General features: G+C 38.9%; 1 protein-coding gene across 6 annotated transcripts in view; it reads left to right on the top strand.

The window, feature by feature from the left end:
• Window positions 1-19360, top strand: part of DYM (dymeclin) — a 208122-nt gene that overhangs the window by 19252 nt on the left and 169510 nt on the right. For 2 of the 6 annotated variants that reach the window (XM_030258723.4, XM_032744488.3), the window contains exons 3-7: window positions 1889-1941; window positions 2627-2720; window positions 3978-4114; window positions 10437-10509; window positions 10762-10866. In XM_030258723.4, the coding sequence (XP_030114583.1) occupies window positions 1889-1941; window positions 2627-2720; window positions 3978-4114; window positions 10437-10509; window positions 10762-10866 (462 nt within the window). The remainder of the gene's footprint in view (window positions 1-1888; window positions 1942-2626; window positions 2721-3977; window positions 4115-10436; window positions 10510-10761; window positions 10867-19360) is intronic. The other 4 variants (XM_041711453.2, XM_041711454.2, XM_030258725.4 and 1 more) reach the window with 2 other exon arrangements.

Genomic DNA, 19360 nt, shown 5'->3' on the forward strand with positions numbered 1-19360 from the left:
ATATATCAAAGTATAAGTTTGTTCTTTCTGAGTCTTGTGTTTCAAAGCAGTTTGTAAGAGAAGAATGAATGTTGGCAATTGATATCAAGACAAGCCAATCTGTGTAATCTAAAGTTGTCTTAGGATATTCAGCTGTAGGTGAAGAGCTGTCTCAGCTGTCAGCTCACTGCACAGTAAATTAGTCTGATATACAAGAAAATTTTCAGGCATTTAAAACTTAATATGACATCTCTATCTTGAATAATTTCCTGTAAAGGGTTTTGAAATAATTTTTTTGACTGCTCTTTCTACAGTGTCTTCTAGTCCTCATGAGCTGGGGAACAGCTCAAACTCCACAGCTTCCAAGAGCATGGCTCCACAGGGTTTTCAGCACTGGAGCTGGTTTAGCAGCTTCCCACACAGCCCCACTGATAATCTCAGGTTGATGCAACAGTGTGCTGTAAACTGGATTACTATATAAATTTAAAAAGGATTGCAAGTGTTGAACTAAATTTTTTGACTGTCCTTTAATTTGTTGAACTTCAGAAGTCCCTGAAGGTCTGGATATATGTTCAGTCTGTGTAGAGGCTCTACCATCTCTTCCAGAACACTGAGCAGAAGATATGATATGTTCGTATGTTCATGATATGAGCAGTTCATCATATGACAAGAGGTGATAGTTTTAAACTCGGAGAGGGTGGATTCAGACAAGATAGAAGGAAAGAATTTTAATGACAGTGGTGGAACAGGGTGCCCTTTACTTATTAATATTCATATTGCTCAGTGTGTCACTGAACACAGTATCTGATGATTTGTCTTGTTTTCCCATCTGTTAAGGTTGTTTTTAAGGACCAGTTGCCCTACACTGGTAGGTCAGAAGTATGTGTTTGACGCAGCTGGTGTGGTTTCAGTGGTTGCTGTCAGGTTTTGCTTTAGTGCTTTATTGTTCTTTTCAGATGATGTTTTTCTGAGGCATATCACATGGCAATTAATGAAGTTAGGAACAATTTGCTGTATCTGATGTTATTGTTGCACTTGTATAATCACATTGGTTAAAAGGAAAGAGCTGCTTAGTTTGAGATCAGACGTCAGATTGAGGTTTATTTTATTCATGATTTTAGAAGGGCGTAATTTCATGTGAAATTTCTTGTAAAAAAAGTTAAAGTTCTTTCTGGCAGCTGCTGTTCTATTTGTATTTTTGTGAACACCAAGCTGAGCATGGCAGCACTGAAGCTGCAAAACTAGCAGTAATAAAATGCTCATGGAATCACAGAATCCTTCAGGTTGGAAAAGCCCATGAAGACCATGGGGTCCAACCATACCTCAGCATTGCCAGGGCCACCACTGACCCATGTCCCCAGGTGCCACATCCACATGGCTTTTAATCCCTCCAGAGATGGGGGATCCACCTCTGCCCAGGGCAGCTGTGCCAGGGCTGGACAGCCCTTTCCACAGAGGGATTTTCCCCAGTGTATGACCTAAAACTCCCTTGGCATAGCTTGAGACCGCTTTCTCTCATCCTGTCCCTTGTTCCCTGGGAGAAGACACTGATATAATTTCACTCTAATAACCATTTAACTTTTGAATATTAGTCTCCTGTTTTATAGTTGCTGTGCTTCAAAAGGGTGTTGCATTGCCTGATGTTAGGATGACAGAGCATTGGAATGAGTTGCTCAGAGAGCTTGTGGGGATACTTAAAAATCACCTGGACACAGTCAGGGGCTGCTGGCTCTAGGACATCCTGCTTGAGCAGGGAGGTTGTACAAACTGACTTCAATGAGCTAATGGATGACTAAAATTAAGTGCTTCATAGAAAGATTTTATTACTGTTTTGTAATGAACTTTCACTTCAAGTGCAGGAACCCAACTGCTTGTGTGACCAGTTTTGTTTTCTTTTTCTCTTACCTAGTGCTGATTTAAAGCTCTTGGAAGAAGCCACAATCTCAGTCTGCAAGTCTTTAGGTGAGACGTTGTGCCATCTTTTTTCCATGTACTTTACCAGAAAAATTGGGAAACACCATCCCTTTGCACATTCATGCCTTTAGCGTTCTATTTGTATATGTTGCCCTACTAAAATTAAAGCAGTGTAAAGAGTGTGTTTATGTATACCCAAAACCTTTACTTCCACTGTCACCTCTTTTACAGAACCTGATATGACTGTAAGGTTTAAAACAAGTATTTCCATCTCTACTATATCTTTTTCCTTTTGCCCTTTAAGCTGATCAGTAAGGGGAAGGAATTAGAGGATGAAAGGAAGGGATGATATAAATTTGATCAGTGCTGTTGTGAGAAGGTGAAATGTAGTTGTGAAGACTTGCCCAGTTTTCTTACGGGAGACAAGTCTTGGAAAGGAAGCAGTATGAGTATGAGTATCCCATGTTTGGGATATTTTAAATGTAGGATTAATAGTATTTAGAGAAAAATTGTGGACTAAATAAACCATATAAACCATGTACTAGAGAATCTTGAAAGAAGAATGCTCATACAGAAAAACAAGACATATTGTGCTTTATTTAGAACTGTATTAGAACTTTATTTAGAATTTGTTTAAGACATTGAAATTTGGGTTTTTTTCTATATATTATTTGCACTAGATAGTGTCAGCTTATGCATACTTTGTAATTGTATCTTATTTTTCCTCATCTAGTTGAGAAGAATCCTCGAACAGGAAACCTTGGATCTTTGATTAAAGTCTTTCTTTCTAGAACCAAAGAGTTGAAAATTTCAGCAGAATGTCAGAAGTAAGTGCCCAGAAAAGAGCTGTGTGTGCCTTTTAATTTTATCATGTTCCTTTTGATTTTTTTACATTGCTAATTAACATGCTCACTGACCAAACCTTAGAATTCTCTTAGACTGCCATTTGAAACAGAACAAATGTCTAGTACTTCTCTAAACACAGAAGTTAAGTGTAATAGGTAAGTAGATTACTGGGCAAAAATACATATTTGTGTGTTAGATGAACACATTTCTATATAAATGGTGTAAGCTATGGGTACTACTGCCTTAGAAACTTTTAAGAATTATCTGAACTTTTAGGCTGAAATTAATGTATGAGCCAGTGTTCTATCTTGAAATATTTTAAATATCTATATCTATTAATATTTAAATAGGTATGAAAATTCTGCTTTCAGGTTATGTCATGCAGCTGCTATTGGTTTTGTTGCCCCTTTCAGCAGTAGGAGAGAACTCCCAAGAGGTTACTTGTGCAGACTGTGGGGTTTTTTTGCAGGAGGCTTTCTCTAGTTGTTCCCTCACACCCACAGATAAATGTCTAACTTTCATCAGATCTGGGGCTGGAATTCCTCTTTGTTCCCAGGACTGTCGAGTTTTTTGTTGCATCTAAAGAAAGAAGTTATTTGTGCCCAGATAGCTGTTGCTGTTTTAATCCTAAGGTACCTTGAAAGTGCAGCTTTGGGCAATAGTTGTCTCTGTGCTGTTGCATGGGCTTCTCAGCAGTTGCTTACTGGGACTCAAAAAAATTTATGCAGCTGTATTCCCCTTTCATTCAGAAAGCTTGGAAAATATTTGTGTGTGTTGCATAATAAAATCCTGCTGTATGGTGCTCATGAAGTCCATAAATGCCTACTGTCATCTGAAAGCTGTTCACCTGGGAAAAAGGCTAAGGTTCAGGGAGCCAGGAAGCTTTCAAGCCTAAACCTGTTGGAAATTTTCAAGTGTTTGTGTGCCTTGAGTCCATAGTTTCTAGAGACCTCTAGAAGTTTGCTGAACTGTTTGGTGAGTTCCTCAAAGAGTTCTGTCTGCTGCAGCCTTTTAAATGGCACAAATATAGTTAGGGATAATTTTGTATTTTCTAAACTACTTTTGTATACATTCCCATTGTGTTTTCTGTAGCATCAACTGCAGACTCCCTGCTTAAACACTTTGGCTTTTCCTTGCTTCAACTGTAGAACTTTGTCTACTCTGACATTTATTTTCTTGTGGCTTTTGATGCATGTTTGCTGGTGAAGCATTACTGATTCTTGTTTGTTCTTTTCTAGCCACCTCTTTATCTGGCAGGCTCACAATGCACTCTTCATTATTTGCTGTTTGCTGAAAGTGTTCATCAGTCGAATGTCAGAAGAGGAGCTGCAACTTCATTTTACTTATGAAGAGAAAGCAGGACCAAGCTCATATGGTGGGTACACACAAGTGCAAATGAAACAAACATCCCATATGAAACTTAAATGTCGTAATGTCTGCAGATGTGGCATGTGGGGTTTAGTGCTGGACTGTTGAATTAGGTTAATGGTTGTACTTGATCATAAGGGTCTTTTCTCTCAGATGCTTTAGGTCTAAATACTTCTATGATTCTATGGGTTTTTTTGACTCAGAATCCCAAACTTTGCTTTAAAACCAGAAATTAAGTGCTAGAGAGTTTGATTTAGCTTAATCTGGCTTTTTTGAGCAGTTTATGAAATGTGGAGCTGTAGATCAGCCTGAGCTTTAGTGATTTTCATACATTTTAAAAGGTGGTAATAGTCCTCTTCAGAGGAATTGTGGTGAAGGTGGCCATGTATGAACATTGGAATATTGATATTGCAATTTAATGCATCTTTTCACATATTTTTTATAAACCAGCAGTGGCCACAGATTTGAATTAATACTATTTCTAGGGATCTAGTGAAGATAAGAAACAGTCCTATGGTTAGAATTGACCCCTTGAGAAAGCAACTGCTAAAATGTAATTTGGGGGCAATAGGTTATGCAAGAGTACAGAATTTAGGCAGAATTACTAAAATGGGCTTGTGTCCAGGAAATGGAGTACGTGTTATACAAGATGGAAGATGGCAGGAGAGATGCTCTTTGAGTAAAAATAATACAAATGTGTTCAAAATCAGTTGCACTCTCTGCCAAAAATCTTTGTGTAGCCCTGTATCATGATGCTCTCAGAAATGATGGATAATGCTGCCACGGTAGCCTTGATTTCTTTTGCTTTGGGGTAAATCCTGGAATCATTTTGGCTGGAAAAGCCTTCCAAGGTATGATCATCAAGTCAACCCAGCACTGCCAAATCCAAGTCAAAGTACTGTTCAGTGTTTAATTTTATGTTGTTTGTTGCATGAAGCCCAAAAAGTCTCAGAATACTAGAGCAGTGTGAGTGGATGGTGTGAGAACAACCAGGAGTGTCTGACTGTGGATTTCCTGCAATGAGGACACATGTTGAGGGCACCAAGTCGCTGCTTGCTCATCGAGCAGTGAAAACTGTTCATTAAAATCTGTTTAACTCCTTGGCGCTTGCCAGTACTCTGGGGAAATCAGAACTGTGGTGCCAAAGGATTAAGTGCTACATGTTGAAATGATTTAATGCATTTAAATTGTGATGAGTGATCTCCAGGAGGGAAGTCAGCTCGCTGATACACTGCTTGTGTGTAAGATATCCCTGCAGACTGCCTGTGGGTTTACTCTTGGATTAAAAAAATGGCTCACCTCTTGCTTCAGTGTACAGCATGCCACAGGGGGATGGGTGGAAAAGCTGAGACTTTTATCAGCTGGAACCCCTGTGATCTTTATTCCTTGCACTGGGTGTTCCTCACAGTGTGTTATGGAAAGTGATTCTTGTCACTGGGGTAGACTCAAGTTTTTCCCATGTCTAGTAGCACTTCACTGTAATTTACAGTGACATTTATTAGCAATAATTCTGTGCATATTAATAGCAAATGTACTTAGGAATTACCTCTGAGCAGATCGTTCATGGGATGTTATTGATTAGGAAAGTAATTGTGTGTGGTCTGCTGGTGAGGCAGGAAATGAGCTGCTCCTTGCCTCCTCTTTGGGTTTCCAATTGGAGATGGTTCCCATGAACTTCCTCAGGGTGTTGAGGTTCATAACACGCTGAGGTTACGTAGCCATTAGGTTTGATTCCTAAAAATCTTACTTTAAAATATCTACAGAAGGTGGTAATAAGACATATACCTTCCTATAGCTCTTATGCTCACCTATAGGAAGGTGAAGTATCATGAATAAATTGTAATAAACTGTAGTTGTGCTAGGGCCTGTTAAAAGTAAGCAGAAGAAAATGAAGTGTTTTGTTTGTATTTTTATAATTAAGTGTAGCATTTTTGAATTTTGGATGTCTACTTTTTGGAAAATAGAATATTCCTGTAATTATTATATATTTATTATTATAATATTATTGTTTATTATTATAATATGATTATTCCTATATTCCTCTTAATTTTACATGGATTTATTAGTATGTGTATGAAAATTTTGCTATCTTTGGTGAACATGCTTTTTTAAAATTAAGTTCTTAGTCATCCATACTGTTTTTTCCTTGGCATTATTTATAATTCTTCAATTGTGAACATAAAACAAAGCCTTATAAAAGTCATTATTATATGAACTGTATGATGTAAATAAAATATCCATATTAAAATAAGTTTTAATACAATGTCTGAATTTTGAAGTTTCTGTATTTCCTTAATCCCTGGTCAGCAGTCATTGGAAAGAACAGTGCAACCAGCCAACAACACAAACAGCCTCTTTATGCTCTGGTCCATTTTCATGTGCTTTGTTCAGTCTCTTAGCCTTCTGAGAAAGGTTATTGTTTTCAGGATCATCTCACAACTCCTTTGGAAGTCACTCTGTGGTGGTGTTTGCTTCCCTATGAATATCACATTTTTATCCTTCTGGTTGGACAATATCTCCTGGTGCCATGCTCTCAGATTTAAGTACAGCCCCTGGTAGCTCAGAGCACTTCACTGCAGTGCCAGCACATCAGGATGCTCACACTGCAGTCAGCACCTGCTCTGGGGTATTTGGTGTGTCAGGGAGAAGTGTATAATTAATCTGTGTGTATGGAAAGTATCCCTGTCACTGGCTGCTCAGAAATACAGGCTGTATATGACATAGTCACGACTGTTCAGATAGCATGTTTTGTAGTTGCCGTGTCTGGAAGAATTCTCCTCTCAGATTTTGCAGTTCATATGCTTTCACTTTTTCTGAATGTGCAGTTCATACTTTTTACTGCTACACTGTGCTTCGGGCTCAGAAGAAAGCTGTGCAACTGTGCTTTGTGTCATAAAATTTTTTTTTGAGGTTGAGTGCATGGGTGTACTTTAGCCTAACAAATAAATTGCCCTGGATTGAGTCCCTGCTAATAGTGCTGTTATTGATTTCCTTCAAAAGAAGGCCTACCATTAATAGAAATGTATTCTTTTTGAGGAGTTTCAGATGGTGCAGCCTTTGCCTCATAACTGGAATTTGCTTACAGTTTTTGAGAATATTGCAGAATTTTGATTGCAGGAAAGTCCATAGAGAGACTCAACCCATTTAGTTTAAGATTCAGTGAAAATGTCCTGATGTCAGTAAATCCCGAAGTGGGGTCAGCATCTGCTCAGCTGAAGTTGGAGTTAGTCTCACTAACACAAATCATTCATTTTTCCAATGTCTGTATGCTGTAATTTCTGCAAAGTCTTTAACTGTATTTTGACTCAAAGGTGCAGGAGAGCGCGTGCTGAGTATTGTATTTTAAATCAGACTATCAATTCATTTAACCTGTTCCCTGAGCTGCAGTAGGAAGCTTTATTCATTATCTGTACAGGAGTTTTTAAACACAAGGCTACTAAGGGCTGCTTGTGAAATATTAAAGCAAATAGGAGAACAGCGAAGGGAATAAATAAAAACACATTTATTGCAAGCCTTAAATGATTTCATGAGTGTTTAGCTATCACATAAAGGAAATGAGGGAAGGCAATCAATTTAAGTACTCATTATTATCAAGTAGAAGTTGTAAGTTCTGGAGGGTAATTAGAGCTGAAGATCAAACCACAAAACCTGTGGAAGCTCTAAGTCTGTTTTGCAAGGAATTATTTATTACTTGTATCCAGGTTCTGTATGAGCAACAGGGCAGAAAAACAAGTAGCATTTAAGATGAGGATATACCTTGTTATGCCTGAATATCTTACTGATGTTGATATTAAGAACATCTGCCAGATCAGGTCTTACCAGTGTAGTAGTTAGGTTCTTGAGAAGATGGAGCTGGACTGGTTTTAGAACTGGGGCCTCCTGGCATCTCTACATTCCTCTGCATAAGCTATTTTAGCTGTGTAGTGTGTGCTAATCCAGTGTCTGTGGGGTGGGTAACTTTGAAAACGTAAAAACAAATTAAAAAATTGCATTACAAAAACATTTTAACAGTGTATATAAATATGTATATATATATATGCATAAATACGTATATCTTTGTATATATATGTATATAAATATACACACACCCACACATAAACCAAACCCAAAACAAACAAACCCCTCCAAAAAGTCAAAATCCATTAAATTACTTGCAAAATAAAATAATCCACATTTGAGGACTTAAATATAGCTGATGAAAAAATGGTACTTCAGCATAACTGGATATTTTAAAACCTGTATAATAGCAGTCACATCTGCAGTGGAGTTTGGAAGATACACCTATGATTCCTCTCCCTTCTCTAATTTAATCTGGACAGGTTCACCCTGTACTTATTTTCCCCAAGGCTTTACAGGTCTTTGATCCAAGTATGTGATCTATTAATGTGAATGAGTCTTGTGTGTATTGTCTTTATCCTGCTATTGAAAGAGGCATTGTTTATGAAAACACAGAGTGTTCCGTGTTTATAGCTCTCTCTCACGTTATAGATTTGGCTTGCATCCTCCTCATTGTCTTGGCAAGATGAAAATTAAACAAGAATGCATGTGCCCCAATTGGGAAAAAGGATACATTAATTATTGTAGCTGAACGACATTGATTACAGCAATTAAGCCTTTTTTTTTTTTTTTAATAACATCTTTCCTTCTATGGGACTATACTAACCCAGTGTCTTCCTCCTTTATTTTGAATATTGTCTTGAGGGAAAAGCCTTCTTTCATATTCAAATAACCTTATTCTCTGTTTGGATGAGTTGTGCATGCAGTGTGGTGGAAAAAAAATATGTTTTAAAAATGCACACACACTTTTTTAACCTTTTTCTTATCACTTTCTTCTGTTAGGAGGAAAAATAGCTACTTGTTGGAAAGTTGTAGCAGTCTTGCTTTATAAGCATTTTCTAGGTTCAGAAAGCCTTAGGAGAATGTCACATTCAAGTTACTTTAGAATATATTATCTGTGCTCCATTATTGGCTGTGGTTTGTGTCCAAGGTTAAATACTCTGAGCAGTTCTTGGTTTTACTAACAGGAGCTGCATTGTGTTACTCATGGGGGATTCTATATAAAGGAAACCACGTTTCCGTGATAAAAAACTGATTTCCTTCAGAATGTGCAGTTCACTAGGTGACAATTTTTAATGTGTTTTTAATAAACTGATTGTGGAAAGAAATAATTTTGCTTTATAGTGAATATTCCCCCTGGTGTACTTCTTAAAATTGAGTTCTGTATTCAAGAACAAACTTGGGTTAAGCAGAGTAACACCTCTGTAACCTGGCTATAAAGCTGTGTTTATGGCAGGACTTATTTATTTGAAAATACAAAATAAACAGGCATTTGGGTAATTATTGTGCTGCAATGCTGTAATGCAGGGGATCAGCTATGCCACTTTTAAGTCATTCAGCACTATAAAACCCTCCACTTCTTTAAGATGTTGTAGGTTTCTCATCATAATTTTATTTTGAAAGCAGAATAAATCCCAATGAGCTAAGAGATTTATCTTCTGGGGTTTTTATATTACTTCAAGTGGTTTACTAAGTTTTTTCCTCAATAAATCTTGGAAGTATTTTGTTACAATTGCTTTTAAAAATTACTGATGTAAAATATTAACAGCTTTATTGCTTAGAATATTTGCAAGTTTTTAAATAATTCTGAATCACTGCATGCATTTTATCACATTCTATATGACTAGAGAAAGATTTCTGTTCCCCTAAAATGTACCAACTTGTCATTGACAACTTCTCCAATGAACAAATGTATATCCATGAAAACATTGTATCTACATTACTCTAGAGCAGCAGCTACCTGTTTAGTAGCCACATTCTTTTGATATTCTTTTATAATGTTGCTCAGTCTACACTAGGCAAATGAAACTGTCTCTGATTATTCTGCGCTTGGGTTTGGAAAACAGAGTGGGAAAATATGTGAAGTGCAGGGAATTTTGAGAGGACATTTAACTGTGGAACAGTGAGAAGTCACCAGTGATTTGTTCAGCTGTTACTAATAACACTGTTTAATATGATCTTCTGTAAGTAGCAAAGGAAGGCTGGATGTGCTAAATATTAGCACATTCCCACAACACCAACATCTCATTTAATTTATGCAGTTGTTATTGATTACTTTTTTTATGCAAAAAAGAGAAGGCATCACCATTTTCTCTGTTAATAATCTCAAGTGCTTTCTATTTCAGGAAAAAAGTCCTATCTCCTTTAACAGCTAGAACTTCTAGTGTTTGTTCCTTAATTAAGATACTGATCATCTACACTTGTGTGTTTGAATCTTTGCTTTGTTTTGGTATTTGAAAATCCAGAAATCCTTTGCTGTGTTTCTTTTTTAGGAGCAGAGTGTGAAGACCTCATAGAAGAGTTGCTGTGTTGCCTTGTCCAGCTCATTGTTGAAATTCCCCTCTTGTAAGTAGGCTTTTTTTCCTTTTTTTAACTTGGTCTTCTTTTATAAACTAAGCATTTGAGAGGATATGAAACGTGTAGTAATGGGTTTATAATATTTAAATAGTTGTATTTGATTGTTCCATGTGATGGAGCAGTACAGATAATGTTAAGCTGCTGCTAGTGCCAGCCCTGAATATTCTCTTGGAAGAAGTACATGATGAAGGTCTCACACGCAGTTCAAACCATCAACAGAAGTTATTCCATTTGTTTCAGGTACCCCTGTCAGCACACAGACAGTAACTGGTGGAAATGGTTGTGCTCATGGTACAGGGGAAGGTACAGTGGAGGTGTCACTTCAGCTCTGGGGTATGCAGTAAGGTGAAAACTAAAGTTCTTCTGCAGTTCTGTGGGGGTTTAAATTGCAAAAATAAATCATACTGTGCTATTTAATACTGATTTCTAAAATTCCAGTGAATTGATGTCTGAAGAAGGGACAAGAGAAATTAATAAGTGGAATGTTTCTGTAGATCTCCAGATTTGTTTCCATGGCTTTTTTTCATGCATCTGTTGTATTTGAGAAATGTTTGATTCCACGTAATCCGCGTCTTGTTGGGAAATGTGTCATAAAACATACTTCAGTGTTTTATGTAGGAGAGCATGCTTTGTTCTTTGGGAAAAAAAGTGTTCTTTCACTTTTCTGGAAGTGTTCTGATGACTTTTGACTATTTTCCCCATGATAAATTTTACTAAAAGTAGAGTGAGCAGTGTCTTTAGTGTTAAATTGCATTGTAGTCTGTGTCTAAAATGTAGTGCCCGAGCTGAAGTGTGGCAGCTTTGGAGGAGTTTCAGACTGTCTGTTACAGTGTAGTGTAGAGCTCTGCTATCTTGTAGCTGGGATTGTTCTTTGTTGGAAAACTGACAAAGATGCCATGTTTTTTGGAACACTGCTGTCATTAGATGCAGCTCTGTCAACGTTAACGTGAGGGATTTGTGTAGGTAGAGTGTAATGAATTAGTGGTGTGATTTGAAGTGTCATTTCACAGAGCTTGTCAGGACTTCCTGGAGCGCATACACGCTCTGTTTGGAGCGGATTAGAGGAAGTACAAAGGGCTGAGAGGACTGTGATACACGGGCAAGTTCATAAATCCTGCAGGGTTTTATTTTTCTTTCTTGGAAGTACCTGTGTGTGTGTGTGTAGTCCGATATCCTTTATTCTGCCTTTCCAGCAAGAGAAAATAACGCCAGCATGATATTCCTCACCCACTTCCACAACTGAACCTCTCAGCAGCTGTTTCTGTGTGATGTGGCTGCTGAAAGCACTTAGATTACTACAAAATCTAATGCTAAAATGGCTTATTTAAAAAGAAAATTATAAAGCCTGTCCATAATTTGACATGCAGCTATATCAAAAACTTACATTTCATAAGAGAGAGATGTGGAAGATTTTTGTTTTGTGGTAGGTTGTATTTTATTTGGTGAAGTAAGTTATTTTAGCTAAACTTCTCCTGAAACAGCATGTTGTTGATTGCTAATAAATACTAACACTTACAAAAATATGTATTACTGTCTTGTTTATCACTAGAATATGTTTAACAATGTGATAATGCCTTAACTAAGAGTTTTGTTCCCATATCATCAAAAGGGAAATAGATAGGAGAAAGGACATACTGGAAAACTTGTGTTCTCTAATACACAGTCCAACTGTGTTCTCCAAAAAGGTGTTATAAGGTATTACTTTTTTTAAATTTTGTTCAAGAGAGTGATCAGGATTGTTTTCATAGTGAGTTTACTTGCTTACCTCCCTCTCCGTGGTCAGGTATCACTAGAGATTCTTTGCCTGTTTTGTTTCAAGGGATTAATCCATTTTTGTCTTTAGCTGGTATGAATCAAGAGAACTGCAGCCTAGTATGTGAATTTGGAGAAGGAATTGATTGAATGAAGTACATGAAATATTCAAACTTGTAATGATCAAACTTGTAGGATCACCTGTGAGAGAACAGACAGTTTTGGCAGCTTGCAGTGGCACTGTAAGAGAGTGTCTGTCTGTAAAGATACTATTAAAGATGATTTTTTTTTTTTTTTTTTTTTTTTGTTACAGATCATTAAAATCTCTGTGCTGAGCTGGTCTTCCAGGCATATTTCAGAATAGCAAAGATTTTGTTAGGAGCATTCAATAGCCCTAACAGAGGATTTTGACAATTAGTGTGTCCCTTGGGTTCTGTAGATGCAGTTTGGTAAAGGAGTGGATACAGCTGGCAGCTGCTGTCTGAATATATTAGTTGCCTGCACCCCAGTTAAAGATTGTATTTTTCATCTTCTCTGAATTTACAGTTTCAGTTTCATTTTTAAAGCATGGAAAGCCATCTCCACCTTCAGAATGCAGGAACAGAGGTACCTATGCAGCTGTTTTGCACTGCTTCCTTTTGAACATGTTCTGAATGTCATGTCAGGTGCTTGGGTTACCTGTGTGTGGTATTTTGCAGGCAGGTGCACGGTTGTTCCAGGCTGGTTGGAGAGCAGCCTTGAGGAGAAGGATTTTGGTATATCCTGGTTATATCCCAGAGGTTGTGAGAGGCTGAACATGCCCCAGCCATGTGCACTAGGAACCAGAAACCTCCTGTGCCCTGGGCTGATCCCCAGCGTGGGCAGCAGGGCAGGGGGGATTCTGCCCCTCTGCCCCTGTGCTCAGGGCTGTTCCCCTGCACAAGAGAAGCTCCAGGGAGAGCTCAGAGCCCCTGCCAGGGCCTCAAGGGGCTCCAGGAGAGCTGCAGAGGGACTGGGAACAAGGCAGGCAGGGACAGCACACAGGGAATGGCTCCCACTGCCAGAGGGCAGGGACAGATGGGATATTGGGAATTAGGAATTGCTGGCTGGGAGGGTGGGCAGGCCCTGGCACAGGGTGCCCAGAGCAGCTGTGGCTGTCCCTGGATCCCTGGGAGTGTCCCAGACCAGGCTGGATGGGGCTTGGAGCATCCTGGGACAGTGGAAGGTGTCCCTGCCCAGCAGGAGGTGGTACTGGATGAATTTTAAGGTCCTTTCCAAACCAAAGCATTCTGGGATTCTAAAGGTAAGAAGCTTGGGCTTGGCAGGGACACTGAATTCCTGAAGGCTCCAGTTTTTTCCTGAGTATGGGCAGATGTCACTCCTGAGCTTGTTCTAGTTACCAGCCGTGGCAGAATAATCTCTGCATACAAAACAACTTACAGCAGACTTGGAAGTTGCAGGTGGACTGTCTTTCTCAAAATTAATAAGGAAGGTGTGGGATGTGGAATAAGATAAATGTCAAATTTCTGTCCCTTATTATGAAACTTTTTTGTTAGGAAAGGCTGCAGAGCCTTTCTGGGAGGCAGAGTATTTCTGTAAGTGTCGGAGGTTTTTACAGGGAATTTAAGAAAATCTTTCCCAAAGTTGGTTTGTATTGGAAAAGGCAAATGTGCTTTAAGGCAGAAATAGGTTGCAGTAGGGACTCTGGGACTCTGCAGTATTGTGGTGCTGTGTCTGAGAGTTAATAAAAATATCTTGAATTACCTTTCTGGAAAACAGGCTGTAGTGCATTGTACAAAATGCCAGGGATAAAGGTTTCAAGTTTAATTTTATAGGAAATACAGTTTTCAACAATTAGACTTGTGCAGTCCCTTATAACACTTGTGTTACCAAATGTTGATGTTTGATTTATGGTTCCTTTGGGTGTGCTATGGATACTCTGCTTTTTCTTTGGTTTTGCTAATGTTAGCACTCAAGAGTGTACATTAATGATTCGAACTGCGTAGTTGGCAAAAAGATACAATGTCAGTATTTAATTGTATGACTTCTATGTAGAAACTGTTGCAAACATTTTGTTGCAGGATGGAGCTCCCAAAGCTTTAAATTATAAAGGCTTCTTTCAGCAGCTTGTTAAGAGCTGGTATCCGTAACTGAACATCTGGTTGTTATCAGTGCATTTTCACTTCATTAAAAACTATAAATGCACGTGGAGGAAAAATGAAATACTGTGATCTAGTTACATCACTCCTAAGTAACACCCTGTGGTGCCAGTACAACTTAGCTGGTATTTCTGTTACATTCCCTTATTTTCTCTAGTTATGGTTGTTTTAGGGTGCAGTCTTAGTTGTTTGGAAATGTTGACACTGTTGACAAAGTTTTGACTCATTTACGGATGCTCGCTGCATTTTATGGGAGCTTAAAAGTCAAATGTAGGACAAGGAAAGGCAATACAATTGATTTTAAAGCTCTACAAAATAATTGCATTGTAGGATAGGTGCCGTGTATGGATGATGAGAAATGTTTAGATTTTCTTTTTTGCCAGTTGTGAACAGCAGAGTGATTAAGAAATGTTTTCTGTTCCAGCTCAGGAGTGCCATATTTTAATTATTTTTGTTCCTTTCAAAAGAACAGGTCAGAATAGTTCTTTTTATAAAGAGTCTATTCAAGGAATTTTTATCAAGATTGTAGTAGCTCCATTATTTGGAAAACATGTGACTTTTGAATTTTTGGCAACTTTGTCTAATCATCAAAGGCAAAATTCCATCTTTTGAAACTGAGGTTGAAGGTAGTGAAAACATCCAAACTGAGAGAGATTTGTGTTGCTTCACTTTGAAGAGCCTCGAAGTTTGATACTATTGTGCTCTATTTAGGAGGGAGCTGATTCATATAAAGGGAGTTTTATTTGCTGCTGCACCTTGGGGTGGTAGGAGGACCTTTATCTGTATCACATATTCTCACTCTGTTCTAGTTTAATTTTATTTTAGACTTAGATCAGTATTTTTCTATGACCTGTCTGTTCACTAGGTGTGCTTTAATTTGTAGCAAACTTCCTCACCTCAAAGTGCAGTATCAGAGGTCTGTACAGTTTTTTCCTACATTATACTGTGTATCATATTCCTAATAATCTGCTTTCATATATGGTTTTCAGCCTGTTTTCACGAAAGATTATGGGTGTTGGAAAACCTCTGGTTGCAGGTATTTGGGTCTCAATACTAAAGACAGGGAGAGGCTGTGGACCTGGTCTGCCTTTCACTTAGGCTGCATCACTGAAATGCAGGATGTGATTCCTGTGGTCTGGCTCTGTGTAGAACTCTCTGATGGTCTAATGTAGTTGTTTGATCACCTGGGCCATCTCTTCTTTCCTAGGGTTTGGATGTTTCACCTGGGAGTCTCTGTGGCTGTCCATTTTTATAGGAATTTGGGCTGCTCTTTTGTGTTGCTTTTTGAAAAGTAATGTCTTTTAATTAGTTTTAGTGGATATTGGTAACAAGACTTGGTGATATGAAAAGTAAATTGAGAATAATACAACTTCTCTGTGCAACATTTAGAAGTCCAGAATTTCTTCTAGTATTTTTAATCTGTAGAGGCAAGAAATCAATATCAGTGAGGTGACAATATACACAGTGACATAGTCTCAGATGCTTTAGGAACAGTCTGAGAAAAAAGGCTCTCAAGTTCAGCTCTTATGTTAATCCCTTACATACTACCTTTAGAATATTTTCATATTGTTGATGCTCCAGGGGCTAAAGCCCCTCTGCTCTGGAGCCAGCCTGGCAGAGCTGGGGCTGTTCCCCTGCACAAGAGAAGCTCCAGGGAGAGCTCAGAGCCCCTGCCAGGGCCTCAAGGGGCTCCAGGAGAGCTGCAGAGGGACTGGGGACAAGGCAGGCAGGGACAGCACCCAGGGAATGGCTCCCACTGCCAGAGGGCAGGGACAGATGGGATATTGGGAATTAGGAATTGCTGGCTGGGAGGGTGGGCAGGCCCTGGCACAGGGTGCCCAGAGCAGCTGTGGCTGTCCCTGGATCCCTGGGAGTGTCCCAGGCCAGGCTGGACAGGGTTTGGAGGTTTAGTGGAAGGTGTCCCTGCCCATGGCAGGGGTAGAATGAGGTGATTTTTAAGGTCCCTTCCAAGACAAACCATTCTGGGATATTTTGTTTCCTCACCCTATTCTCCAGTTCAGAATACCCAGCATGGGGAAGATGCAGTATGAAATATCAGAGATGTTTTCTGCTTCCAGTCAGTGTTCACTGAGTGCCCCCTTGGGACATCTCCCAAATGTCTGGAGTCAGCTGTAATGAGTGTAGAGCATTATCAGCTGCCACAGTGCATGTGTGCCATCAGTGAGTGTAAAATTAGGAATGTTTCCAAGAGGAAAGATTATGTTCTTTTTGAGTTGTTGTACTTGTATCCTGAGACTGATAGCCAGATATTGTATTTGCTTTTCAGTTTTCAAAACTGATCCTATTCTCTGTGGTGACTCCTCTTTCACCTTTCTGGTGGGCCCTCAGGAAGCAGGAAAATGAAACCTGGTTCCTGTATGATTTGAGACTTTTTGTATGAATCAGCCCTTTTGGCAACTCTCCTAAATTAGAAAATGGGTTACCTTTTAACCTTTTAATACTCGGAGTAGACAGCTCTGGCTGGGTGAAAGTTCAGGAAAATATTTGAACAGGGAGGGGGCTTGGTCTAGGGGTGGGAGCTGAAATTTGGAGTTCTGTTTCTGGCTGTTCAGGCTGTTTGCTCTGTAGGTGTGAAATAATTTATGAGCTCTCAGCCTCTGTGTGCTGATATAGAAATAGCTGCATTTCACTGAGTAATTAAAGTGTTTACAACAGCATGTGCCTTCAGAGTGTTAATTGGAGTTTGTAGCTGAGATTTTCCTCTGTGGTGCCTCTATGCTTCACCTCCGTTCCTCTGTCACAGACCTCTCTCTCACAGGCAGGGAACAAAGCTGAATGATGGGGAGCACAGAAAGCGCTTGTGAGCGGTGCTTGGCCTTGGAGAGAAGCCAGCAGCAGCAGGATGGTGACACGTAGGTAGATTGTTGAAGTTCTTGGTAGGTGATGCTGATAGGAGGTCATCCACGTGGTTTTGAATGGATAAAGCAGATGCCAGGATACTGGGGAGCTGTGGTTTTAACAGGACCATAGTTCTGTGTGGGGTGATTGCATCATTTGGGAACAGTATTTGGGCTAAGGTTGGATGGGGCTTAGAGTGACCTGGTCTAGCGGAAGGTGTTCCTGTCTGTGTCAGGGGGTGGAACTGGATGAGCTTTAAGGTCCTTCCTGACACAAACCAGTCTAGGATTTGATTATTCTAATTTATAAGTTTGCCACCAAAGTTAATAAATAAAATAAATCAACTAAAATATATGTTCTTGTTGGAAGACCAGAAGAGGAGTGATATTCTCTCCAGCCCATATCCTGGAAGAATTAGGTACTGCACCAATTTCTTCTAAAGCAGTACTACCGTATGTCTAAATGCTGCTTAAAAGCAGCTGTAGAGGTCCCAGAGGAGCCCAGGATCTCTACCTGACAAAGCAGATTAAAATGGAATGTGGTCTGACTCAGTGGAATTTGTTTCCCGGAGGTTGTGAACTCTCCATCCCTGGAAGTGTCCAAGGCCAGGTTGGACAGGGCTTGGGACACCATGGGATAGTGCAATGGGACTGGATGATCTTCAAGGTGCATCCCAACCCAAATAATTCTGTTATTCTAATTTTTGTCTTTTGATTTAATATGTTGTTATCCAATGATTACTATAAATCATATAACTCCTTCATTGTTTAATTTAAAAGTTTTTATTGAAATGATCTGGCATCATTTGCTTTTGGAAGGAAAGAACTGATGTATGAGTTTTTCATTGAAATATAGACACCAAACATGTGTTATACACACGTATATTTTTTCTGCTAGTATTGGGGAATCTTGGATTTTGGAGCTCTGCATTCTATGAAGAATACATAATTTAACATAACCTCAGATAGATATAATATGATGTGTCTTTTCTTCAGAGAATACATGTTTATGTATAAGGTTTGTTGCTAGAAATCAATTTTAGCTTGGGTGTCACATGGGGGACCTGGGCCTGCTCCATCTGGTGCAAGGATGTCACTGCATACAAGGTATGTCCAGGAGGACAGCTGCCTGGGATAAGAGGAGAACCCAAATGCGGGAGAGAAATGATCCCTGTGAGTTCTGGACTTCAGTCCATCTCAGATTCTTTCTGTGTGAAAGATGTGTGTTTCTCAAGATGTTTTTTGAGACAGACCTGTAGTATCTGCCAACTTGTCTACCTGATATGGGAATGTATCTCGCTTTGGAAAGGAGAGAGAATAAGATGAAAACATTTAGAATAACTAATGAATATCCAAAAGAGAAAATCCAAAAGTAGAGAACCAAAAGACCTCTGCATGTTTGGGTACATTGCTTTATGAAGCCCATTTACACAGAATGTGAGCTCTATCTGTGGATTTTTTATTTGTTTTACAAGACACTTGGGAAGGAAAAAAAACCCAAAAGCCACAGAAGCTCAAAACAACATGTAGTTATTCTGACTTTCTGAGAGAAGTAGCTAAATAATTTTGACATGTAATTGATACATGAGTTCATTATTTCTAGTTTCCTCCTTATCTGCAAGCAAACAGTTTTCAGGGGAAGTTGAAGATCAGCATAAATTCCATGTAAAGTCATTCTGTATGACCGATAGCTTTGAATAAAAAAAAAAATCAAAACCAAGACTCTCTATTATATAGTCTCTCAATATAAATAAACAGTGTGTTCTTTGAAGTTGAAAGAGGTGCTGGTAGTTCTTGTGATCCTTTAGAAATGCCTGAGTTTCAGAGAACCATACATTTGACCCATGGTGGATAAAATAATTTTGCTCTGAAGCTTTATCCTTGTGCTGATAAATTAAGGGCCACTGGATCTGGGGTGTTACTGCAGATATCAGGACCCTGCTTCTGATTATGACAGAACAGATTTAATTTGAACAGTTTCTACACGTCTGAGTAGAGTGTTTCTACAGTTAAATGTGTCCTGTCTGGGTTTTGAACTTAGAGAAAATGAGAATAACTCACTTTGTCAGACTGCTTGAATTTACCTTTCTG

Source organism: Taeniopygia guttata, chromosome Z (assembly GCF_048771995.1).
Source record: "Taeniopygia guttata chromosome Z, bTaeGut7.mat, whole genome shotgun sequence".
Lineage (NCBI taxonomy): Eukaryota > Metazoa > Chordata > Aves > Passeriformes > Estrildidae > Taeniopygia > Taeniopygia guttata.